The sequence below is a fragment of the Geotrypetes seraphini genome, chromosome 3, assembly GCF_902459505.1.
Source record: "Geotrypetes seraphini chromosome 3, aGeoSer1.1, whole genome shotgun sequence".
Taxonomy (NCBI): Eukaryota; Metazoa; Chordata; class Amphibia; order Gymnophiona; family Dermophiidae; genus Geotrypetes; species Geotrypetes seraphini.
Window position 1 is genome coordinate 8,273,167 of NC_047086.1, and position 24,731 is coordinate 8,297,897.

At 43.5% G+C, this 24,731-nt stretch overlaps 1 protein-coding gene across 2 annotated transcripts in view; it reads right to left on the bottom strand.

Moving 5' to 3' along the window:
* Positions 1 to 11,555, bottom strand: part of LOC117357639 — a 269,485-nt gene extending 257,930 nt beyond the window's left edge. For both annotated transcript variants that reach the window (XM_033938503.1, XM_033938504.1), the window contains exons 1-3: positions 11,499 to 11,555; positions 5,428 to 5,590; positions 230 to 302 (exon numbers count right to left, since the gene is read on the bottom strand). In XM_033938503.1, coding sequence (XP_033794394.1) covers positions 230 to 302; positions 5,428 to 5,564 — 210 coding nt within the window. In that variant the 5' untranslated portion in view covers positions 5,565 to 5,590; positions 11,499 to 11,555. The remainder of the gene's footprint in view (positions 1 to 229; positions 303 to 5,427; positions 5,591 to 11,498) is intronic.
* Positions 11,556 to 24,731: the final 13,176 nt, after the last annotated feature.

Genomic DNA, 24,731 nt, shown 5'->3' on the forward strand with positions numbered 1-24,731 from the left:
ATCTTTGGGGAAGTGGCAGTGATCTCGTATATCATACGGTGTAGTGCAGAGATGTATGGTTGTATACAGATCTGTAATCAAGACTTTTGCATATAGATCTTGAAGGCAGCTGGTCAAACCTTCACAATTAGACCATGTTTGAAATGGATAAAAAAGTTGTCTCATCTTAAAGATACGGGTGAACTTTGTTGCAATGCTTTTGCACTGAATTCATGATAACTGCAGGTACCTGTAAACCTTGCCTCAGCACCATCTCCCGCTCTCTTCTAAAATAGGAGACATCCTTTGGGATTGGAACGGAGCTAAAAAAAAAACAATGACACAGAAATCAAAGACATGCTAAGCAGATTGTGCCTTTTAATGCAATGATTGGGTCTTTTACACTTTTGTCATATTCCACTTGTGTGAATTAGGCTGCAGGCAGAATGGATTTTTAATTCAGAAGCAATATGTCAAAGATTTTTAAGAAAATATAGGTCGAGTTACATATTAACATACAAAATAAGACATTAACATTTGTCGTATAAATCAATAGAAAAACACACTATAACAAATTACATACTTACAAATAAAATCAAATTGCATATGACATGCACGTCGCATCAACGACGAATATCATTTAAGGCACCATGCTCTTGCAGTCTGTACATATCAGGATGACTCAGGCCCAGGTTCTCTAAAATAGGACGAGTAGATGTAGCGGCCGTAAATGTAACGATTTCAAAAGAAGACTCATTCTCGAAGAACCGCGCATGCAAATGAGGTTTACCAAATTTACATGAGATCAGTCGCTGGTGATAGCAGGGTCTGAGCTATTGTAGACTTACTTACCGGTCAGTGCCTGAGCACTGATTGGTTCAGGCACTGACAGCTCAGACCCTCCCTCAAACACCCCAATTCCTCCCTCCCTCCCACCGGTACCCCCCAAGGCTGTTTGATGGCCCCCATTTGGCAGGAGAGATGCCCACTCCTTCCTGCCGCCAGGGTCCCCCGTCCCCCCTATGCCTTTAAAACAAAAGATGGCGGGAGAGATGTCCACTTATTCCTGCCACAGGCATCTTCTGTCCTCTGCCACCCCCTCAGTAGCCTACTTCTTGTGGATGATACCAAAATCTGTAATAGAGTAGACACGCCGAAGAAAGACCTGGCAAAGCTTGAAGAATGGTCTGAAACTTGGCAGCTAAAATTTAGTGCTAAGAAAAGCAAGGTCATGCATTTCGGCTGCAAAAACCCAAGGGAATGGTACAGTTTAGGGGGTGAAGAACATATGTGCACGACAGAAGAACTGGACTTGGGTTTGATTGTATGTGATGATCTTAAGGTGGCCAAACAGGTTGAAAAGGTGACAGCAAAAGCTAGAAGGATGCTAGGTTGCACAGGGAGAGGTATGGCCAGTTTGAATGTATCAGGTACAATTGAAGTACAGAGTGATAGGTTGAGGATATGGCAGATAGTGGGGATGACAGTAGGAGAGATGTTGATCAATAGATGGGTGGGGATGGAATCAGAGAACAGGTATCTAGCTAGGTATTTGGGACCAAGGTTGGCCACTGTTGGAAACAGGATACTGGGCTTGATGGACTTTTGGTCTGTCCCAGTATGGCAATTCTTAAGTTCTTATGTAGATAGTTAGTTTGGAAGAGGAAAGAAATTGTGCGGTTTCATCCTCAGTAATTGGAGAGAAGAGAAGGCGGCAGGGGTTGTCAGAGTGGTGGAGACAATTCAGTTGAGAACTCAAGGTTAATCATGTGATCCTTGTCGTGGAAGTACTCAGCCATGGTCTGGGGAGAAAGCGAAGGAGACGTCTGAAGTGAGGAAACTTTGAGTAGAGTGTTGAGTGTGGTAAAGAGACAGCAAGGGTTGGATCCAAGAGACTCAGTCACGCGGACGACAGGATAGATTCTATTGCCAAGCTGAGTTTCTGGGACAGTTTCATTCCTGTATCCTCATAGTGGCCAAATCAGAACTACACTATGTGTGGTTCTTCTAAATCAACTATAAAATTTGAGTGGCTCCCTTATTTCTAAGAACTTTTTTGTGTTGCTTCTTAATTCATAGGTTACTTCTCCATCTTCACCTACCATTCCATCTCAGTGGGGAGAGAAACCATCCTCCAACATCTGGCCATCACAATCTGGCAATCAACAGTGCCAAGCACTGAAATTGGTTTACGTGCAGTAGAACACAACTCAGCCCCTCCTATCTTCCCTTATGGAAACATCTCTACAGGCAAAGAGATGTCTATCTCCACTATTTCTAGTATTTTACAGGCCCATCCCATGTGATCAAAGCTAAAGAATGACACGGGGACAAATTTTTCCCCATCCCTGCCTCATTTCTACAAGCTCAATCCTCATCTGTACAAGCTTCAAACACTTTAACATCATAAGTGATTGAGGCTTGTGCAATTAAGGCAGATCTTACAGGAATGGGGCAGGGACAAAACTGGGGATGGGGACTAATTTGGCACGGTGTCATTCTTTAATCAAAATCTTCTTACTCTTAACTCTTACTCTAACTATTCAACATTCAGTGCTATTTGAATGGCCAAGAATGGCTCCTGGCTGGTTAAATAGTGCTAAGCCAGCTGAGTCCTAATATTCAGCTTGAGATGGCTACTGAATATTAGCTCCTAGTGGAAAATCCCATAGAAATTATTTCCATTAATGAAAAGCTTGATAGGTTGGCACTCTAGGTCAAAAAAACCAACGTAATGCTCTTTCCTTGGAAAGAGGGAATCAATCTTAATGATCCCATTACATTAGTTGGTACTACTCTTCAAATGGTCACTTTAATCAAGATACTGGGGGGGTCATTTTTGATCAGAAATGATCCTTTCATGAACACATTAGCAGTGTGGTCAAATCTACATTCTTTAGACTAAGACAAATCCGTTCCAAATGGTTAGAATCCAAATCGTTCAATATCTTGATCCATTCGCTAGTCATATCTAGAATTGACTACTGCAATGCTCAGTTCATAGGAATCCCTCAAAAAGAGATTAGACAGTTACAACTTGTTCAAAACGCTTCCATCAAACTCATTTGGAAGGCAAAGAAATTTGACCATGTTACCCCACTTCTTGAAAAATCTCATTGGCTTCCAGTAGTACACCAAATAAATTATAAAATAGAAACATAGAACATGACGGCAGAAAAGGGCCACGGCCCATCTAGTCTGCCCACACTAATGGCCCACCCCCTAACTACCTCCATGAAGAGATCCCACATGCCAATCCCATCTTTTCTTAAAATCTGGCACGCTGCTTGCCTCAATTACCTGTTGTGGAAGCGATCAACCACCCTTTCTGTGAAGAAATATTTTCTGGTGTCTCCATGAAATTTCCCACCCCTGATTTTCAACGGATGCCCTCTTGTTGCCATGGGTCCTTTAAGGAAAAAGAGATCCTCTTCTACCTCGATACAGCCTGTGACATATTTGAACGTCTCGATCATGTCTCCCCTCTCTCTGCGTTCCTCGAGTGAGTACAGCTGCAATTTACCCAGTCGTTCCTCATACTGGAGATCCTTGAATCCTGAGACCATCCTGGTGGCCATTCGCTGAACCGACTCAACTCTCTGCACATCTTTTTGATAATGCGGCCTCCAGAATTGTACACGGTATTCCAGATGGAGTCTCACCATGAATCTGTACAACGGCATTATGATCTCGGGCTTACAGCTGACAAAACTTCTACAGATACAGCCCATGATTTGTCTAGCCCTGGATGAAGCTTTCTCTACTTGATTGGCAGTCTTCATGTCTTCGCTAATGATCACCCCCAAGTCACGTTTTGCTACAGTCCTTGCTAGGATCTCACCATTTAGGGTGTAAGTCCTGCATGGATTTTTGCCACCAAGGTACATGACCTTGCATTTTTTGGCATTGAAACTTAGTTGCCAAGTCTTTGACTAATGCTCTAGCAGGAGTAGGTCCTGCGTCATACTGTCAGGCATTGAGCTTTTGTCGGGCACTGTGCTTTCATCTGTTGTGCGGTTGCCTACCATGTTGCATAGTTTGGCGTCATCGGCGAATAATGTAATTTTACCTCGAAGCCCATCAGCCAAGTCTCTTACGAAGATGTTAAATAGGATCGGGCCCAAGACCGAGCCCTGCGGCACTCCGCTGGTCACTTCCATCGTATTGGAGAGGGTACTGTCTGCCCATTAACTTTTAAATCAATACTTCACAAAACCCCGGCCTTTATTGAGCGTGTCTTAATACCCAATACTCCTACCCGATCACTCAGATCTAATAACCAACACTTGTTCTTCGTTCCTACTCTGAAATCTCTCAATACCCGAAGGCAATATATTTTTTCTGTTATTGCTCCACAACTATGGAATTCGTTACCAATACATATAAGGGAAGATCGTCTTATCAACAGTTTCAAAAGCAAGTTAAAATGTTTTCTTTTTAAAGATGCGTTTAACTGCTAATTTTTCTCTCTTTTCTTAAAACATTAGTATCTTGTTAATATCAGTTAGACTGTTAGTGTTATCATTCCCCTCCCTATCGTTCTTTCTCTTTTCGCCTTTCTTTCCTATCATATATTGTATTTCTTCCCCCATTTTTCCCTCTGGGTCTGTTGATGTCTATTGTTCAGTGTATATCAATCAGATTGTCCCCCTGAATTGCAAAATGTTTTTATATGGTTTTTAGACTTGTACATCGCTTTGCATTACGATTTAGCGATTCATCAAACTTTTAATAAAACTTAAAACTTGTTAGTGTCAATATTCATTGGCTTACAGCAGTGTATCACAAACTGTGTGCTGTGGCACACCAGTGTGCCTCCTGAGATTTCTGGTGTGCCGCAACACACTGGCAAGGAGAGTTGTCACGGCGAGAGGCACGTCCTGTAGGAAGTCTGCCAGCATGGACACCTCTCCTCTTCTCCCTGCACCTCCCAGATCCCTGTAACGGGATTGCAGCAAGACGGGCCTCCGCGCATGCATGGACTTTGGCGTGTGACGTCATCGTGTCGACCTCTGGGTGCCTTCCAGCCTGGGCACTGCATTTAGTGCGCCGCCGGCCATTAAAGATTGCGGGACACTGGTTTAGAGGCAAAGATTAGTTGTTAGATAAAAAGCAGGTCTTTCTTTCGCCATTATACTGTATGTTAGCTGGTTGGCCAATAAATATGGGTTTAACTAGCTATGTCAAAAGTGGCTAAAAAAAAAAAAAAGCGCTGGAATTAAATTCCAGTCGCCAGATATGGCCCAGCATTGAATTTCCAGGTTCGCTGCCAACCACGGAAAAATAGCCCGGCTGCCTCCTGCGGTCTGAATAGTAGGCCCTAAATTTTTAGCCCTTTTCACATTCTTAGTATCCTTCACAATATGAAGTGGGTACAGTCCTAACGATCTGAAGGCCAACACATCATACACGGATTCATATTTTGACAAGATTCCTTCTCACACTTACCTGTACACTCGATTTGGTGTTCCCAGAAGCACGCCATTCTCCTCTATCTCTGTTTTTAACTCGGCAAGTTGAGTAGCCAGTTGCTTCTCCAGCAGTTGAATCCGCTCCGTGGAGGAAATCTGATAAACGTCACTCATGGCTGCTTTACTGCTGTTTCATTAGCCTACCACCAGAAAAAAAGTTGTTGTGCAAACCTGGTTCAGGCAGACCCAAGGGGAAATATTACAACATTGCAGTAGAACTACTTGAACATAGCTCTATTTAGGTAGAAAAAAGGATGTAGTTAGAATGCAATTTCAAGATGTAATTAGACTATGAGTGGTTGACTGATGTCAAGTTAGGAATTGGGCAACATTCTGGGAAAGGGGAAGCCTACTATGAAAGGATGGATTCCACTTTAACTGGGATGGAACTAATATTTGAAAAGGAGATAGAGCGGCTCAGATGGGGGAGGAAGCGCTGACAGTTGCTTAAGTGCATGGTTGGGAGTGAGGCCTCTACCCTAGCATCCTGTCTTGTCTATCTAGATTATAAGCCCCTTCAAGCAGGGACTGTCTCCTTTACGTGACTGTCTGGTAGTACTATAGAAATAATTAGTAGTAGTAGTAATTTCCCTATCAACTAAAGACTCATTGTTTCCTACTATCTGTTTAGCTGATATGGAATGGTTACCATCGTTATGGTCTGATCACTATTTGCACAAACTCACTTTACATTGGCAGCACCTGAAGGCTGTAAAATCTTTGCCAGCAGTTCAGTTGTTTAAGAGGGACCCTATAGATGGGACTGTTTTTTGGGCATGCTATACTTCATCAACAGAAGTTGATTTTAAATCATTTTGGGAGGAATTCTTGAGAAATTAGCCCTCTTACACCCAGATGTAAAGCATATGCAGAAATCAGACAAAATGATTTGACGATGAGCTTCTTGAATTAGAATGATCCGTAAGAAGATTAGAAAGAGCGTGGCATAAAAATAATTGTAGGGATGTGGAGGAATTTGGAAAGGAAGGGTTTGGGAATATAAGAAAAAAATTAGAAGAAAAATGTAGGATATATTCAGATTTCATTGGTAAAAACATAACATACCCAAAGGAACTGTTTAAAATTGTTACTAAACTAACTGATTTCCCCCTCTCCTGATTCTCTGGCTTTATATTTTAGTTCTAAGATAAGTAAATTAGGAAGATCCGGCAACAATTTAATTGTAGATAATGGGCTCCTGTATAAGAAAATTGAATATTTTGTCCTATTAATATGAACTGGTTGACTTTTAAGAAGCCGCATTGGTCTCTCTTTAAGAAACTGTATGTCCAATATGCTCAGATGTATGTCTTGCTACAGTATGGGGGGGCTGCTGAAAAATTCTCAACCTAGTCAACAAACTTGGAGCAGTCTCTAGGGCTACACTAGAACTATGCCAGGGTACACCTGGCGGGGCCTCCGCGTGTGCGGATCACCGGACTTGATGGACCCAGGGTCTGATCCGGAGATGGCAATTCTTATGTTCCACTTTTTCATTCCATCAGAAAAATACAGAACGAAGAAAGTGGAAGCTGGACTAAGTGTATACTAGCCCTCAACTTTGTTAGTTGAGCTGAAAACTTTTTCAGTGGCCCCCCTCGTAATGCAGATGGCTTCTTCCAACTTTCTGACTGATCTCTATTTAGGGGTATTAAATAATTTAGAAGAAACAGAGCAAAAGGTCTCTGTGAATAAGACATTAACAACAGAAGAATCGGAGTGGACAGCGGACCAACGAAAACTTGGAAATAATCACTGGTCAAGCTTTATTGGACAATGCTGTTTTAGCAGAGGACTAAAAGCTTTAATCATTCAGCTAACGAATATCTAGTCTTGCACCTTTTACAGTTTTATTTCTCTATGTTTAATTGATGTCCGCCTATTGTTTGTTTATATATATGCGACTAAAGGGCAATTAGGATATTATATGCATAATCAATATTTTAACTGCATAGTTTTATGGTCTCGGGGCTCAAGTATCTTTCGTACGAGGAGAGGCTGAATAAATTGCGGCTATACTCCCTCGAAGAACGTAGGGAGAGGGGAGACATGATTGAGACATTTAAATATATCACAGGTCGTATCGAGGGCATCTACTGAAAATCAGGGGCGGGAAATTTCATGGTGACACCAGGAAATATTTCTTCACCGAAAGAGTGGTTGATCATTGGAATGATCGAGGTCACCAGCGTGCCGGATTTTAAGAATAAATAGGATGCACATGTTGGATCTCTAAGAGGGTAAAGTTAAGGGGAGGGGTCATCAGGGTGGGATCTCCAAGAGGACAGTAAGGGGGAGGGTCAATTGAGTGGGCAGACTTGATGGGCTGTGGCCCTTTTCTGCCGTCATTTTCTATGTTTCTATATAAATTTTTAAATAAATAAAGCTAGACTTAAACAGTGCATTTGATATGGTAGGCCATGATTTCTTACTTCGATGTTTGAATTCGTTTGGTCTATCTGGGTGTGACTTTTTTTTTTAGGTCACGTAGCCCCCCCCCCCCCCCCAAGTAATCCTTATGGTGTCTGCAAGGGCTTTTAGGAGTTAAGCATTTTAGTTAAGCTGACAATATTACAGTAATAATTCCAGTTACCTCCTTGTCCACTTTAGAACTATTAAGTATTGAAAGGGACTGACAACGGTGCAAAGTTGGATGTCAGAATTTAAACTGAACCTGGGCCACTGTTTGAAGCGGAGCAGAAAGGACTACAGGGTGAAACTGAAAGAAGCCAAGAGAGAGATACGTTTGGCGAAGGCACAGGCGGAAGAACAAATGGCTAAAAATGTAAAAAAGGGAGATAAAATTTTTTTCAGATATATTAGTGAAAGGAGGAAGATAAAAAATGAAATTGCTAGGCTAAAAGATGCTGGGAACAAATATGTGGAAAGTGATGTGGAGAAAGCGAATGTGCTTCTGTGTTCACAGAAGAAAATCCTGGAGAAGGACCGAGATTGTCTAGCAAAGTTACACAGGAAAATGGAGTAGATTCTGCGCCGTTCACGGAGGAGGGTGTTTATGAGCAACTTGAAAAACTGAAGGTGGACAAAGCGATGGGACCAGACGGGATCCATCCCAGGATACTAAGGGAGCTCAGAGAGGTTCTGGCGAGTCCTATTAAAGACTTGTTCAACAAATCTCTGGAGACGGGAGTGATTCCTGGGGATTGGAGGAGAGCGGATGTGGTCCCTATTCATAAAAGTGGTCACAGGGATGAAGCAGGAAACTACAGGCCGGTGAGCCTCACTTCAGTTGTTGGAAAAATAATGGAAGTTTTGCTGAAAGAAAGGATTGTGTACTTCCTTGAATCTAATGGGTTACAGGATCCGAGGCAACATGGCTTTACAAAAGATAAATCGTGCCAAACGAACCTGATTGAATTTTTTGATTGGGTGACCAGAGAGTTGGATCGAGGACATATGCTAGATGTAATTTACTTGGATTTCAGCAAAGCCTTTGATACAGTTCCTCATAGGAGGCTGTTGAACAAACTTGAAGGGCTGAAGTTAGGACCCAAAGTGGTGAACTGGGTCAGAATCTGGCTGTCGGACAGACGCCAGAGGGTAGTGGTTAATGGAAGTCGCTCGAAGGAAGGACAGGTGACTAGTGGAGTCCCTCAGGGTTCGGTGCTGGGGCCAATCCTGTTCAATATGTATGTAAGTGACATTGCTGAAGGGTTAGAAGGAAAAGTGTGCCTTTTTGCAGATGATACCAAGATTTGTAACAGAGTAGACACCGAAGAGGGAGTGGAGAATATGAAAAAGGATCTGCAAAAGTTAGAGGAATGGTCTAATGCCTGGCAACTAAAATTCAGTGCAAAGAAATGCAGAGTAATGCATTTGGGGATTAATAATAGGAAGGAACCGTATATGCTGGGAGGAGAGAAGCTGATATGCACGGACGGGGAGCGGGACCTTGGGGTGATAGTGTCCGAAGATCTAAAGGCGAAAAAACAGTGTGACAAGGCAGTGGCTGCTGCCAGAAGGATTCTGGGCTGTATAAAGAGAGGCGTAGTCAGTAGAAGGAAGAAGGTGTTGATGCCCCTGTACAGGTCATTGGTGAGGCCCCACTTGGAGTATTGTGTTCAGTTTTGAAGACCGTATCTGGCGAAAGACGTAAGAAGACTTGAGGCGGTCCAGAGGAGGGCGACGAAAATGATAGGAGGCTTGCGCCAGAAGACGTATGAGGAGAGACTGGAAGCCCTGAATATGTATACCCTAGAGGAAAGGAGAGACAGGGGAGATATGATTCAGACGTTCAAATACTTAAAGTGTATTAACATAGAACAAAATCTTTTCCAGAGAAAGGAAAATGGTAAAACCAGAGGACATAATTTGAGGTTGAGGGGTGGTAGATTCAGGGGCAATGTTAGGAAATTCTACTTTACGGAGAGGGTGGTGGATGCCAGGAATGCGCTCCCGAGAGAGGTGGTGGAGAGTAAAACTGTGACTGAGTTCAAAGAAGCGTGGGATGAACACAGAAGATTTAGAATCAGAAAATAATATTAAAGATTGAACTAGGCCAGTTACTGGGCAGACTTGTACGGTCTGCGTCTGTGTATGGCCGTTTGGAGGAGGATGGGCAGGGGAGGGCTTCAATGGCTGGGAGGGTGTAGATGGGCTGGAGTAAGTCTTAACAGAGATTTCGGCAGTTGAAACCCAAGCACAGTACCGGGTAAAGCTTTGGATTCTCGCCCAGAAATAGCTAAGAAGAAAAAAAAAAAAAAAATTTAAATTGAATCAGGTTGGGCAGACTGGATGGATCATTCGGGTCTTTATCTGGCATCATCTACTATGTTACTATGTTACTATATGGAATACAGTAAAACCTTGGATTGCAAGACAAGCCAAACATTTGATTCAATTTTAACTTGATCTACAAGCAATGTCTTGCAATACAAGTACATACAGTATACACACATCACAACTGAGCCAATGGTCCTTCTCTCTCGGACGCTGCAAGAGTGTAGCGACTGTTCTAAATGAGCGAGGTCTTGAAATATGAGTACATACAGTATACACACATCACAACTGAGCCGACGGTTCATCTGTCTTGGACACTGCAAGAGTGTAGTGACTGTTCTAAACGAGCGAGGTCTTGCAATATGAGTACATACGGTATACACGCATCACATCATCACAACTGAGCCGACGGTTCTTCTCTCTCAGACGCTTCAAGAGTGTAGTGACTGTTCTAAACGAGCGAGGTCTTGCAATACAAGTGTGTATAGTAAAGTTTTTGGGTTGTGGAACGAATTGTCCGAGTTTCCATTATTTCCTATATGGAAATTGGCTTTGATATATGAGTGCTTTGGATTACAAGCTTGCTTCTGGAACGAATTATGCTCGCAAACCAAGGTTTTACTGTACTGGGCTGGATGGATCTTTGGTCTGACGCAGTAGAGCAACTCCTGTGTTTCCTAAACAATCAACCAATTTCTCTGTTCTATCTACTCGTGATTTTATCACTTACATCCCCCCTCACCTTTTCATCAAGCTAAAGAAAGAAATACAGAGATGCAGTATATACTTTAAAACACAGAAGTTGCAATGTCCTGTCACATTATATGCCTGGAGATACATCTCCCAAAACAATGTAAAAACCAGAAAACATACACTTGTGCTTTACTTAAATGAACAGAAATATTGAAACCTATGAAAAGTATATTAGGTGTGTGCTGTGTTTGGCATCAGCAACTTGGTTTATGTAATCTAATGAAAAGGTTTAAGTAACAAGCACCTCCACTGCTTTGTGCATTAGATCCACTGGGGTTTTCTGGGTGTTTTAGCTGTATTTGATAAGCATAACTGCTTCTCATCTCTATTTGGCAAGAGGCATTGTGTCCGTGAGCAGTTTCTTGCTAAGAAGAGCTTCTGACATTTTAGCTTAGGATCAGGGGTTTCTCAACAATTGAGAATTTCTTAATCTGTGTGTAGCAAATGGACTTAAGTTACAGCTAAGCAAGCAAACAGGCAACCTGCCAGAGAAAAGAAAATGGATGGCCTATGCACGCTACCCAATTCAGGTCCCCTGGAGACACCTCTACCCACCTGTTCGACCTCACCTGAGCTGCAGCTGCTGGGCTCTCTCTTACCTACCTGTTCAGCATTTCTTTTTTTTAAAGAGCTCTGCCAGCCCTCTGGGGTCATCAATCTCGTGCTTGCTGCGCTGTCTGTGCCCAGGGTTACCAAGGTAACTGTGGTACACCAAACACTGCAGCTCAGCCTGCCTCTGCTCTCCCATCTTGCAGGCTCCCCGCCCACAGCAGCTCTCCACGTCAGCTTTAAACACCTTCCAGCTCTGCCATTTAGGTGCAAGATGGAAAAGGTTCCCGGTGCCCACATTGAGGCTGATTTTCTAGGGCAGGGTTTCAGGGGGGCACATTTTGGCCCTTCCTGCTTTTCCAACTTACATTCTGAGATCTATTCTGTAGCCCCCGAGTCTATCCATTGAAATCAGTGCTACAGATCCTATCATGGGATCGAGAGGCATTGAGGATTATTCCAAACTTTCCTCTTGAACCTAGGCAACTTGCCAGTGGTGCATTATTTGTGAATAGACATAGCAGACTAGAGCTTTAGAAATCACACACTTTGCTACACTATATTGCATCTCTGTGTATCAGTCGCTATTGGATGCAAACTGGCAGAGCCAGGGTCTCATTTGGTGGTGGGGGAGAGAACAGTTCTACTACTTTCCAGACTCAGGGGGCATTCTACTCTGTCCCCTCCCTACCAAGCAGCCTGCAGAGAAGTCGCTACTCCTTAATCCTCTTCTGTTGCGCCATTTTCAATCCAGACTTTCTACTTGGACTCACAGCGGGTTCCTGAGGAAGGGGGGTTTTCCCTCGAAACGGAGCCTCGTTGGACAGGTTCATTCCAAGCTGGTTACTCTTCACTCCGGACTATTATGGAGGAGCTAAGTACTGTTTGTTACCTTTGAGCTGCTCGTGATTGAGCCAGCCTGGCTGATTTTGGACACCACATGACCCTTGGATGAGGGGCAGACAGTTGAACCTTCCATAGCATATATATTTTTGATTATTCATATTTATTTCACATTTTCACTATTAGCATACTTGTGCACTAGCCCAGGGATGTTTCACAAATAATACCCATCTGTATGTATGACTCTGACAGCTTTAGGGACATGTTCCCCCACTGCAAGCTGTGAGACTGAGGGCTTCCCATCCACTAATAATAATTTGTAGTAGGTTGGCCCGGTTCAGCTGCCTCTGCTCCGCACCCCGTTTTTCAGGGCAGGGGAGACTTGTTTTTGCAGTACTCCCCTTTCTGTATTGTTCACTTTATTATATTTAAATGCATCTTTGAGTGAAAATATATAGACAGTTGCTGCAAAATGCCCCTATCAAGTCAGAGCAATCATTAATTCCAATTGCTTAAAACAAACTATGACTGTCAAGTTTCAAGATCTTTCAAAGAAAATCATGAGTGAAATGGTGGGGTGGTCAGGTTAGTCCACTTTTATTTCTCTATTTTCATCTTTAAAATAAAACAAAGGAAATAAGGTTGCCTCTTTTATTCTGCTTTTTGGAAATTAGTCAAAAGTGTTATTTCAGGAATCTAATATAATAAAATGATAGGCCGCGCATGCGCACTAAAAAAACGGGTTCCCTGGTCTGTCGCGAAAAAACGAGTGCGCATGCGCGGCCCCGCCTCTCACTGTCCATAGTTCTGCGGCGGCTTTCAAATTAAAAACAAAAAAACTTACACAGCTGCTGCGGCGGTCTTCCTCACCCCTGGCTCTAACTGCATGGTACCAGCTCCTCTCTCGAACTGCACCAGGATCGAGAGAGGAGCTGCGGCGGCGGCGGCTTTCAAATACAAATTAAAAAAAAAAAAAGCTGGGGGTCACCGCTCTCACGGTGCGGCTGAGCGCTGGCGGACGGCGAACCCTAATTGCGGCGGTGGCGGCTTTCAACAACAAAAACAGCTGAGGGCAGCAGCTCTCACCCGGCTCTCACGGTGCCGTGTTCCCTGATCCGATCTCTGTTCTTCCTGCACCATGGCACGCCGCCGCCGGCCGGGAGCTCCTGGGGGCCGGCGGCGCGAGCTGCCCGGCCGGTGCTGAGGTCCCGCCTCCCGCTTCCGCCCTACACGGCGCCGCAAGACCCGCAAAAGTGAGAGGTGGAAGCCTAATAGCCCTGGCGGCTGTCGGCCACTGCAGCTGTAGACCGCGGTAGCTGTCGGTGGCTGCAGACCATGGCGGCTGTCAGCAGCTGCAGGCCGCTGCGGCTAAGCACGGAGCCACCACAAGCAACGGCGAGGAGGGAGTGGGAGCAGGCCGCAGAGGCTGTCGGTGCCTGCAGGCAGCGGCAGCTTTAGGCAGATGTCGGTGGAGGGCAGACAAAAAATAAAGGAGGTAAGGGTTGCTGCTGGACAGGAGAAGAGGTGCTGATGGATGGGGGGGCAGAAAAGAGGTACTGCTGGACATGGGAAAAGGTGCTGATGGATGGGTGAGGGGCAAAAAAAGGAGGGGGACAAAAAAAGGAAGGGAGGCCTACTGCTGGACAGGGTGAGCAAAAATAGGTGCTGATGGACAGGGGAAGAGGTGCTGATGGACAGGGGGGCAGAAAAAGGAAGGGAGGCCTACTGCTGGACAGGGGGAGCAAAAAAATAGGTGCTGATGGACAAGGGAAGAGATGCTGATGGACAGGGGGGCAGAAAAAGGAAGGGAAGCCTACTGCTGGACAGGGGGAACAGAAAAGAGGTACTGCTGGACAGGGGAAAAGGTGCTGATGGACGGGGGGGGGGGGGCAAAAAAAGGAGGGAGGCCTACTGCTGGACAGGGGGAGCAAAAAAGAGGTTCTGCTGGACAGGGGATGAGGTGCTGAGGGACAGGGGGGCAGAAAAAGGAAGGAGGCCTACTGCTGGACAGGGGGAGCAGAAAAGAGGTGCTGCTGGACGGAGGGGGGGCAGAAAAAAGAAGAGAGGCCTCCTGCTGGACAGGGGGAGCAGGAAAGAGGTGCTGCTGGACAGGGGGGGAGTTAAAACAAAGGGAGAAGGGCTGCTGCTGGATAAGGGGACCAGTGAAGGGGTGGTGGTGGACAGCTGAGGAAAAAGAAAGAAAGAAATACAGAAACAGGCTAAGGAGAGAGAGAGAAAGAAAGAAATACAGACACACACACATATTCTAGCACCCGTTAATGTAACGGGCTTAAAGACTAGTATTGTATAAACATCTAGGGCCCAGGGATCTCAAAGTCCCTCCTTGAAGGCTGCAATCCAGTCGAGTTTTCAGGATTTCCCCAATGAATATGCATTGAAAGCATAGATCTCATGCATATTCATTGGGGAAATCCTGAAAACCCGACTGGATTGCAGCCCTCAAGGAGGGACTTTGAGAGCCTTGGCCTAGGCTATTTTGACTGTCTTAAGGGAGGCTGTAATTATGTTTAGTGCTATATTAGTAATTTTTAACTATGATCCTTACATATTATGTAATCTTATACCACCTAATGCTTATGTGAATTGCTGTATATCAAATCAAATGAATCCAATCTCTGACAATTAATAAAAACTGAATTTAGTCCAATAAAAAGGACATAACCTTATTGCATATGTTTTGTTTTATTTCTAAATAAAATCAAAGTCCTCAGCTACTCCGAAGGGGTGATCTTCTCTCTAACAAAAATGTGCAGAAACACTGACACACCATTTTGGGTGTTAATAGGAGAAACTTGAGACAGAGCACACAGTGATTTATTTAAAATTAGATAAACTATTTGTGTTTTTACTAGAATGGTGCTGAAGTTCGATAACTTCCCCTGAGACAGTGGTGCTAACACTGTGAAATGCTGGCCATGGTCAGGACTGCATTTGAAATCTGAACATTTTAAGTTTGAAAAGTTTTTCTGCTTGCATTTTCAAAATCATGGTAACAAGCTGCAAACTCAACCAAGTGACGATTAGTAAAACAGTTTATTTCAAACCACACAACTGAACCAGCCGTCCCAGCTGCAACTAGCTTGCAATGATTTTGCCAATAAAATTAAATGTCTCCATCAAAGCTCCCAGCAGCTAAAGAAGATAACACTTTCTACCACATCTGGGGCTCATTCAACCAGGTCACAGAAGAAGCTCTTGAAAAACACCTGGAAGGCCTACAACCTGTTTTCTCAACCCCTGTCCAGCAAAGATAGTAGAATAAGTGAGAATAGGCCTCATTGGGCAACTAAAATGGTTAATTCCTCTTTTGTGGAAGGCAGCTGCCAACACTAAAAAGAGCTGTGGTGTGCCCCCTACTGACAAAGAGCTCGCTTGATGAGGACAATGTTGAAAACTATCGACAAGTCTAACATTCCTTTCCTGCCAAAACTTATACAACGCATAGTTTGCATTCAACTCAATGACTGGCTAAATGAAAGTAATCGGCTAGACCAGGGGTAGGCAATATCAATCCTCGAGAGCCGGAGCCAGGTCAGGTTTTCAGGATATCCACAATAAATATGCATGAGATGGATTTGCATCTTGTGGAGGCAGTGCATGCAAATCCATCTCATACATATTTGTTGTGGATATCCTGAAAACCTGACCTGGTTCCAGCTCTTGAGGACTGGAATTGCCTACCCCTGGGCTAGACCCATGTCAACCTGACTTCAGACCCGAGTACAGAACATACTTTTTGTGTCCCTTCTCAATGATCTGCCTCAATACCGGTGTTGCTGTTGCTGGATTATCAGCAGCCTGGATCATAACTGGCAGAACCAGATCTACCCAGTTTTGAGTCAACTGACTGCCCATCTAACTGCAAATCAGGAATGGGCAAAACAACAACAAACTCTGCCTGAACCCAAGCAAAATAGATTCTTTGGGTTCCTAACACAAGTGGACAAATACCTGACTTCAAATATCTTTTGGGAAGTATGAACTTCACTTAAAATCACAGGTCAGGGTTCTCAGGATACTGCTAGACTCATCACTCACTCTGATCCTGCAAATTTATCTACCTTTAAAAATTGTCCCTATCATTTTCAGTAGCTAAGAAATCTCTCTCCATATATTGAAAACCAAGTCTGACCACATAGTGGCCCATACCACAAGCACATCAAGACTAGATTACTGCAATGCCCTGTACACTGGTCTAACCAAAAAGTTTGCATCTATTATAATTCAGAATGTTGCAGCACAATTGACAGAAGGCTGCAAGAGGTGTGACCACATCACACCCTTCCTGTACAAACTACAATGGCTACCAGTACCTTACAAGGCTAAATTTAAATATCTATCCTTGATTTTCAAGGTCCTCAGAAAAAATGGGCCAGAATACTTAAAGAAAAAGCTAAGCCTTTATACATTGTCAATACCTCTCAAGATCAAAACAAATTGTACAATCTGATATTTGCCAGTGAGTCTTCTCAGGAGTAGCCCCCACACTCCAGAATTTACTCCCAGAGGGGCTACCGTCACTCTAACCCAACTATCAGGAAGCAGGAGAAAGCCTTTAATACATAGGGTGACTGACTATACACTCATCCTAAATCAGTTATTTGTACCTGTTTAACTGTATAAACAACTTACCTTGAGTTTAGCCTCCCATCTGTTTATCCCAATGCATACTGAACCACCCACGTTGTTCCCATTTAATATCTGCATTTGACCCCATGGCTATAGGAGCTGTATCATAGAAAAACATTATCATAAGAACATAAGAAGTTGCCTCCGCTGAGTCAGAACAGAGTCCATCGCGCCCAGCAGTCCGCTCCTGCGACAGCCCATCAGGTCCATGACTTGTAAGGTGATCCGTTGTCTAAAACCTTTCAATCCCCATTATCCTTCTATCTATACCCTTTCATAATCCTATCTCTACCTCTACCTATATCCCTCAATCTCCGCATCCTTCAGGAATTTATCCAATCCTTCTTTGAAACCCCGTAATGTACTTTGTCCTATCACAACCTCCGGAAGCACATTCCAGGTGCCCACCACCCTCTGAGTGAAAAAGAATTTCCTAGCATTGGTTCTAAACCTGTCCCCTTTCAAATTTCTCTGAGTGTCCCCTTGTTCTTGTGATTCCCAATAGGCTGAAGAATCTGTCCCTCTCCACCTTCTCTATGCCCTTTATGATCTTGTCTCTATCATGTCTCCTCTGAGTCTCCGCTTCTCCAGGGAAAAGAGCCCCAGCCTTTCTAACCTGTCTGCGTATGAAAGGTTTTCCATACCTTTTATCATTTTTGTCGCTCTTCTCTGAACCCTCTCAAGTATCGCCATGTCCTTCTTAAGGTACGGTGACCAATATTGGACACAGTACTCCAGATGCGGGCGCACCATCGCACGATACAGCGGCATGATGACTTCCTTCATTCTGGTGTAATACCCTTCTTAATAATAATAACTTTATTTTTCTATACCGCCATAATCTTGCGACTTCTAGGCGGTTCACAATGAAGAATAGCTGTACAATCAGCGAATTACAGTAAATAAATAGATAAGAGGTCACTGAGCGGTCAGTGATTACAGGTGCAAGGTGGTTAGAAGAAAAACTAAACATAGGTTGCAGTATAAGAATTAACTATTATACATATTACATTGAAAATGGTCGGACACCAGCGAGTAGCTGGATAACAATTGTGGAGAGGAAATTTTTAACAAACAAAGAATATAGGATACCTAATATGAAGAAGAAATTCAGGGTAAGGTGTTGTTCGCGGGGAGAAAGTCTGGCTAGGACATGAATTTCTTAAACAAAGTGGTCTTTAATTCTTTCCGGAAGACGCTATAGGTCAGCCTAGCTACATCCATGAAATAACCTAGCCAAGATTGCTGTCTGGCAGCTTGAAATTTGAAGGTTCTGTCCAGGAAGGTTCGATATCTGCAGCCTACGATTTTCGGGTATGCAAAAAGGTTGCGGTTTCTGGTAGACCTAGTGGAGGAGTAGAATTCGAAGTGGGGTAGAAGGCAGCCGGGGGCCACTTCCCAGACCAGCCCGCAGCAAAAGCAGGAGAACCTGAACAGAATTCTTTCCAAATTCTCCTGCCTCCGCTACAAACCAATCCGGGGAATGGCCCCCAACCACCCTCTACCCCACCTCGAATTGATATAAGGCATTCTTGGAAAGGAAGTCATGTGATCAACTGTGCCATTGTATTCTAAAGCATGATAATTACTACAAATGATGTCACATAGGGTATAAATCTGTTTGTCCTTGCTTTCTTCCTTTGGAGAGCATTGAAATTGTGATGGCCTATATTGGCTCTCCCTCTACAATCAGGTTTTTTCCCCCAACACTCCACAGAGACTGCCCTCATTAAGGTCTGCAGTGATTTGTTCATGGCCAGATCTAAGGGCCTTTACTCTATCCTCATCCTTCTTGACCTGTCTGCTGCCTTCAATACTGTTAATCACAGCTTACTCCTTGATACGCTCTTCTCATTTGGATTCCATTAATCTGTCCTCTCCTGGTTTGACTCCTACCTTTCCCAACATTCTGTTTGCTTTCTTTGAGGCTGCTGCGCATTGTGCTGTTGACTTCATTGTTGTATCCACCTGCACACCCAAGTCTTTTTCAAGGTTACTTTCCCCTAGTACTAATCCCCCCATTTTGTAGCTGAGCATCGGGTTCTTTTTCCCTATATGCATGACCTTGCATTTCTCTACATTGAAGTTCATCTGCCATTTTTTCGCCCATTCCTCCAGTTTGTAGGTCTTCACATTCCTCCGCAGTTCTAACCCTGCTACAGAGTTTAGCGTCATCCGCAAATTTTATAACTTCACACTTTGTCCCTGTTTCTAGGTCATTAATAAATACATTAAACAGCAGCGGTCCGAGTACTGGCCCTGCGGAACATCGCTCGTGACCCTCCTCCAATCTGAGTATTGGCCCTTTACTCCAAACCTTTGCTTTCTCCCTGCCAACCAGTGTTTAACCCATCTGTGCACGTCCCCTTCAACCCTGTGGTTCCACAGCTTCCTAAGCAGCCGCTCATGGGGTACCTTGTCAAAGGCTTTTTGGAAGTCGAGATAAATGATGTCTATAGGTTCCCCTTTATCCATCTGGCTGTTTATCCCTTCAAAGAAGTGCAGTAAGTTCGTTTGGCACAATTTTCCCTTGCAGAAGCCATGTTGGCTCGCTTTCATTAGTCCATTTTTTTCTGTGTGTTCACAGATGCTGTCTTTTATTAGCGCTTCTACCATTTTGCCCGGAACTGAAGTCAAGCTTACCAGCCTGTAGTTCCCCAGGTCACCTCTTGATCCCTTTTTAAACATAGGTATAACATTTGCTATTTTCCAGTCCTCCGGGATCTCCCCAGTTTTCAAGGATAGGTTGCAAACTCGGAGTATTTCCGCTATTTCATTTCTTAGCTCTTTTAATACCCTATCTAAGTTATGTGACTTATGATTTGTACTTATTAATAATAATAATATAATAATAATAATAATAATAATAATAACTTTATTTTTCTATACCGCCATAGTCAGGCGACTTCTAGGCGGTTTACAATGTAAGAAGGCTGGACATTCAGCGAATAACAAAGGTCTTAGTACAGTACAATGCTAATACAATACAATAAGTCCACATATAATACAATACAGTAAGTCTAAATACAATACTATACAATAAGTTTAAATACAGTACCGAACAAAGAATCTAGATGCCATACAATAGTCTAAATGGTAAACTTACATATTAATTGGAGATCTAAGGGTAATGAGTGTCTGAAAGATTTAGAACATCCATGAGGGGGGTCTTAGTGGGGGAGGGGACCGTTTTAGTCAATGAATTTAGCGAATAGGGTGGTTTTGATCGATTTGCGGAATGTATTATAAGTCATATTTGGTTCGTTTATGTGGTTTTTCAGCCAGGTTTGCTGTCTGTTCGCTTGGAACTTAAAGGTTCTGTCCAAGAAGGATTTGTATCTGCAGCCTGTGGTCTTTGGGTATGCAAAGATGTTTTTGTTTCTGGTCGTTCTTGTGGGGTTGTGTAGGGTGAAGTGAGTTTGTAGGTATGAAGGTGCTAGTCCCCAGGCTTGTTTGAAACAGGTGCAAGCGAATTTGAATAGAATTCGCGCTTCTATTGGAAGCCAGTGCAGCTTTTTGTAGTAGGGGCTGATGTGGTCGTTTTTTCTAAGTCCGAAAATTAGGCGAACGGCGGTGTTTTGTATTAATCTTAGTTTTCTTATTGTTTTTTGTGGGATGCCTAGGTAGATGATGTTGCAGTAGTCAAGAAGGGATAGGATCAGTGCCTGTACCAGCAACCTGAATGATGAAGGGTCAAAGAATTTTTTTATGGTTCTTAGTTTCCATAGCGTATAAAAGCATTTTTTCACAAGTGAGTTTGTGTGGTCAGTCATAGTTAGGTGAGTGTCAAGAGTGATACCCAGTATTTTTATGTTTTTGGAAATTGGGTATTCGTGGTTGTTTATTTTTATCGATGTTTTCGTAATTTTGTCATTGGGACTAGCCAGAAAGACTTTTGTTTTCTCTGCGTTTAGTTTTAGTTTGAAATTAGTGGTCCATTTATCGATTGCGGTCATTGTGTTTGAGAGATTATCTACAGTTTCTTTTGTGATGTCGTTTAAGGGTATAAGGATGGATATGTCGTCCGCATAGATGTAGTATATTAAATTTAGTTTTTGTAGTAGGTGACCTAAGGAGGCGATGTAGATATTGAAAAGTGTGGGGGATAGGGGGGAACCTTGAAGCACGCCTGAAGGGTTTTTCCATGGTTTAGAGTAGTTTCCATTACTGATTACTCGGTAGGATCTGTTTGTTAGGAACTCTTGGAACCATTTCTTTGCCTTTCCCGAGATTCCCATTGCTTCAAGGCACAGTAGCATGATTTCGTGGTCTACCAGGTCGAACGCGCTGCTGAGATCTAATTGTAGGATCAGTGCGCTTTTGCCTTTGCTAAAGAGATCATAAAGGTGGTTCAGCAAGGAGGCTAGGACAATTTCTGTGTTGTATCCTTTTCTGAATCCTGATTGGTGTTCGCTAAGGAGGTTAAATTTGTCCAGGTAATTGACTAGTTGAAGGTTGACCAATCCTTCCTGTATCTTTGTGAAGAGGGGAATGCTTGCTATGGGTCTGAAATTGGGTGTCAGTGCTGAGGAGGCTTTTTGATCTTTGGGGATTGGAGTGATTAGTATATGTCCCATTTTTTTGTTTAGTGTTCCGTTTGCAAGGGCGGATGTTAGCCATGCAAAAAGTTCCTTTTTAAATTCTAGGGGGGCAATTGTCATGATTTTAGGGGGACATGCATCAAGTAGGCAGTTAGATTTGGTGTACTTGTTAAATAAATTTAGGAATTGCTGCCAGTTTGGGTATTCGAGGTGGTCCCATAGCATGTCTACTCTGGTGTCTTGGTCATAGATACTTCATAAGTATTGTTTCCCTTTTAGTATGTATAAGAGCGGATGGCATAGCTGGTTTTAATAAAGGTTTGGATAATTTCCTGGAGGAAAAGTCCATAGTCTATTATAAAGAAAGACATGGGGGAAGCCACTGGATCGGTAGCAAGGAATGTTGCTACTCCTTGGGTTTTGGCCACTGAGAATGGGCTATTGGGCTTGATGAACCATTGGTCTGACCCAGGAAGGCTATTCTTATCTCTCTTTGTCAGTGAATGCAGGGCACAAGCATTTGTTTGATGATTCTGTTTTGTACTCACTACTTTCCAGTCTTACAATACTGTTTCCTTTTACTGGCACATCCAGGAAAAGTAAAACTAATCTCATCACCTCAGTTATCTTCTTTTTCTCTCACTTTAGCTATCCTATTTCTCACTTATTTCCGCTTTACTGACCTACCTTCCATATTTTTACTGACTTCTTTGAAAGACAAAGTCAGTCCGACTTTCTTCTTCCTTTTGTTTACTTTCCTTCACTGAACCTCATTTTAGTCTAAAAAAGAGGTAATGAAATGATACTCAAAGGTGGTACAGCAGAGTAACATTAGGAAATTTCTTTACACAAAGGGATGGTGGAGGAAAAAGTTTCAGAATTGAAGAGAGTATCTTTTGACCTGAAAAAATCTGACCACATCATTCCATTTCAAAAAACTGCACTGGCTACCAGTTTGAGGCCAGAATAATTTTCAAATTCGGCTGCCTATGCTTCAAAACACTATACTATACTATAAAACACTGCAACCACCTACCTTCTGAAACATTTTGTTCTCCAAAACAAACTCCGCCTCTCATGCAGAACACTATTTGCCTTTCTGAATCCCAAAGGATGACAATTCAAAAGATTCCTCGATAAGACACTTTTTTCCTTCCAAGCAGGAATCTGGAACAATACTCTAAGTGATTTAGGGCTAGATTCACTAAGCCAACTGATCAAGTTCCGACCACTTAGCAACCCCTTTGTGACCTGATTTTCCTCAGGCCCAATTCACTAACCTCTGTTACCATCATTCTCCGATCCATGCATGCAAATGAGGGGGAATGGCATTCAAATGTAGGCAGGCAGCAATTCACTAAAAAAAACCAAAATGAGGGACACCACTGGGCTGACCGATCCAAAAATAAATAACTGCTGAGGACCAGTTGCTCAGGTCTTTTCCGACTGCCCTGCCTTCTGCTCTCTGCCAGCCCCGATCTCCCGCTTCTCCTGCCCTTCCCCACAGTGCAAGCCCATGGTTTTAACCTGTGGGTTAAAATCACGGGCTTGCGAAGTTAAAAAAAATAAAGTTCCTCTCAACTAAAAAAAAAAAAAAAAGAAAAAAAGTTTCAAGTGTGGTGAGCATGCGCAGACTATCTACAGGCAAAGTAGATGGTCTGCACATGCATCGGGATCGCTGGAGAGCAATCTGGGCGGTTGGTTGGGGCGTGATTCTGAATGTCCTCATTTGCATGAGGGCGCTTCGTGAATTAGCCCCCCGGCCATGGATCAGATTGCTCACAGATCGGATTCGATCCATGGCCTTAGTACAGGGATGTTAAAGTCCTTCCTTGAGGGCCGCAATCCAGTCATGTTTTCAGGACTTCCCCAATGAATATGCATGAGATCTATTTGCATGCACTGCTTCCATTGTATGTTACATAAGAATTGCTGCTGCTGGGTCAGACCAATGGTCCATCATGCCCAGCAGTCCGCTCATGCGGCAGCCCTTTGGTCAAAGAGCAGCACCCTAAAACTAGCATATTCATTAGGGAAATCCTGAAAACCAGATTGGATTGCGGCCCTCGAGGAGGGACTTTGACACCCCTGCCTTAGTGAATCTAGCCCTTACTCCTTAACTCATTGTCATAACAATCATTCAGATCACTAAAAACCATTTATTTGACAAATTTGTTTAAACGTTCTCAAACGATTTTCTCTACATCTACTTGCATGCTCCTGTCTTCTGATATATAAATAATTATGTTACACACCTGTTTGTTTACTCCTACTTCACGCTCTTGATGCAACTTCGCTGCATTCCTGCAGCCTCTCTTGTTGCAAACTGTCTTGAACATAAGCAGTGCCTCTGCTGGGTCAGACCAGAGGTCCATCATGCCCATCAGTCCGCTCATGTGGCAGCCCATCAGGTCCAGGACCTGTATAGTAATCCTCTATCTATATCCTTCTATCCCCTTTTCCTTCAGGAAATTATCTAATCCTTTCTTAAACCCCAAAACCGTACTCTGCCGTACTCTGTCCTATCACACCCTCTGAAAGCGCATTCCAGGTGTCCACCACCCTTTGGGTGAAGAACTTCCTAGCATTGGTTTCAAATCTGTCCCCTTTTAATTTTTCTGAATGCCCTCTCGTTCTTGTAGTTTTTGAACGTTTGAAGAATCTGTCCCTCTCCACTTTCCATACCCTTCATGATCTTGTAGGTCTATCATGTTCCCTCTAAGTCTCCGTTTTTCTAAGGAAGAGAGCCCCAATTTCTCCAATCTTTCAGCATATGAAAGGTTTTCCATACCTTTTATCAATCATGTTGCTCTTTTCTGAACCATAGAAACACAGAAAGATGACGGCAGAAAAGGGCTACAGCCCATCAAGTCTGCCCACTCTACTGTCCCACCCCATTAAGTCAGAGTGCTGCTCGACCCACGTAGAGATCCCACGTGTATGTCCCATTTATTCTTAAAGTCAAGTACGCTAGTGGCCTTGATCACCTGAACTGGTAGTTTGTTCCAGTGATCCACCACCCTTTCTGTAAAGAAATACTTCCTGGTGTCACCACCAAATCTCCCTCCTCTGAGTTTGAGCGGGTGCCCCCTTGTGACTGAAGGTCCTTTAGGAAAGAATATGTCGTTTTCCACCTCGACACGACCTGTGACGTACTTAAATGTCTCAATCATGTCACCCCTCTCCCTGCGCTCCTCCAGAGAGT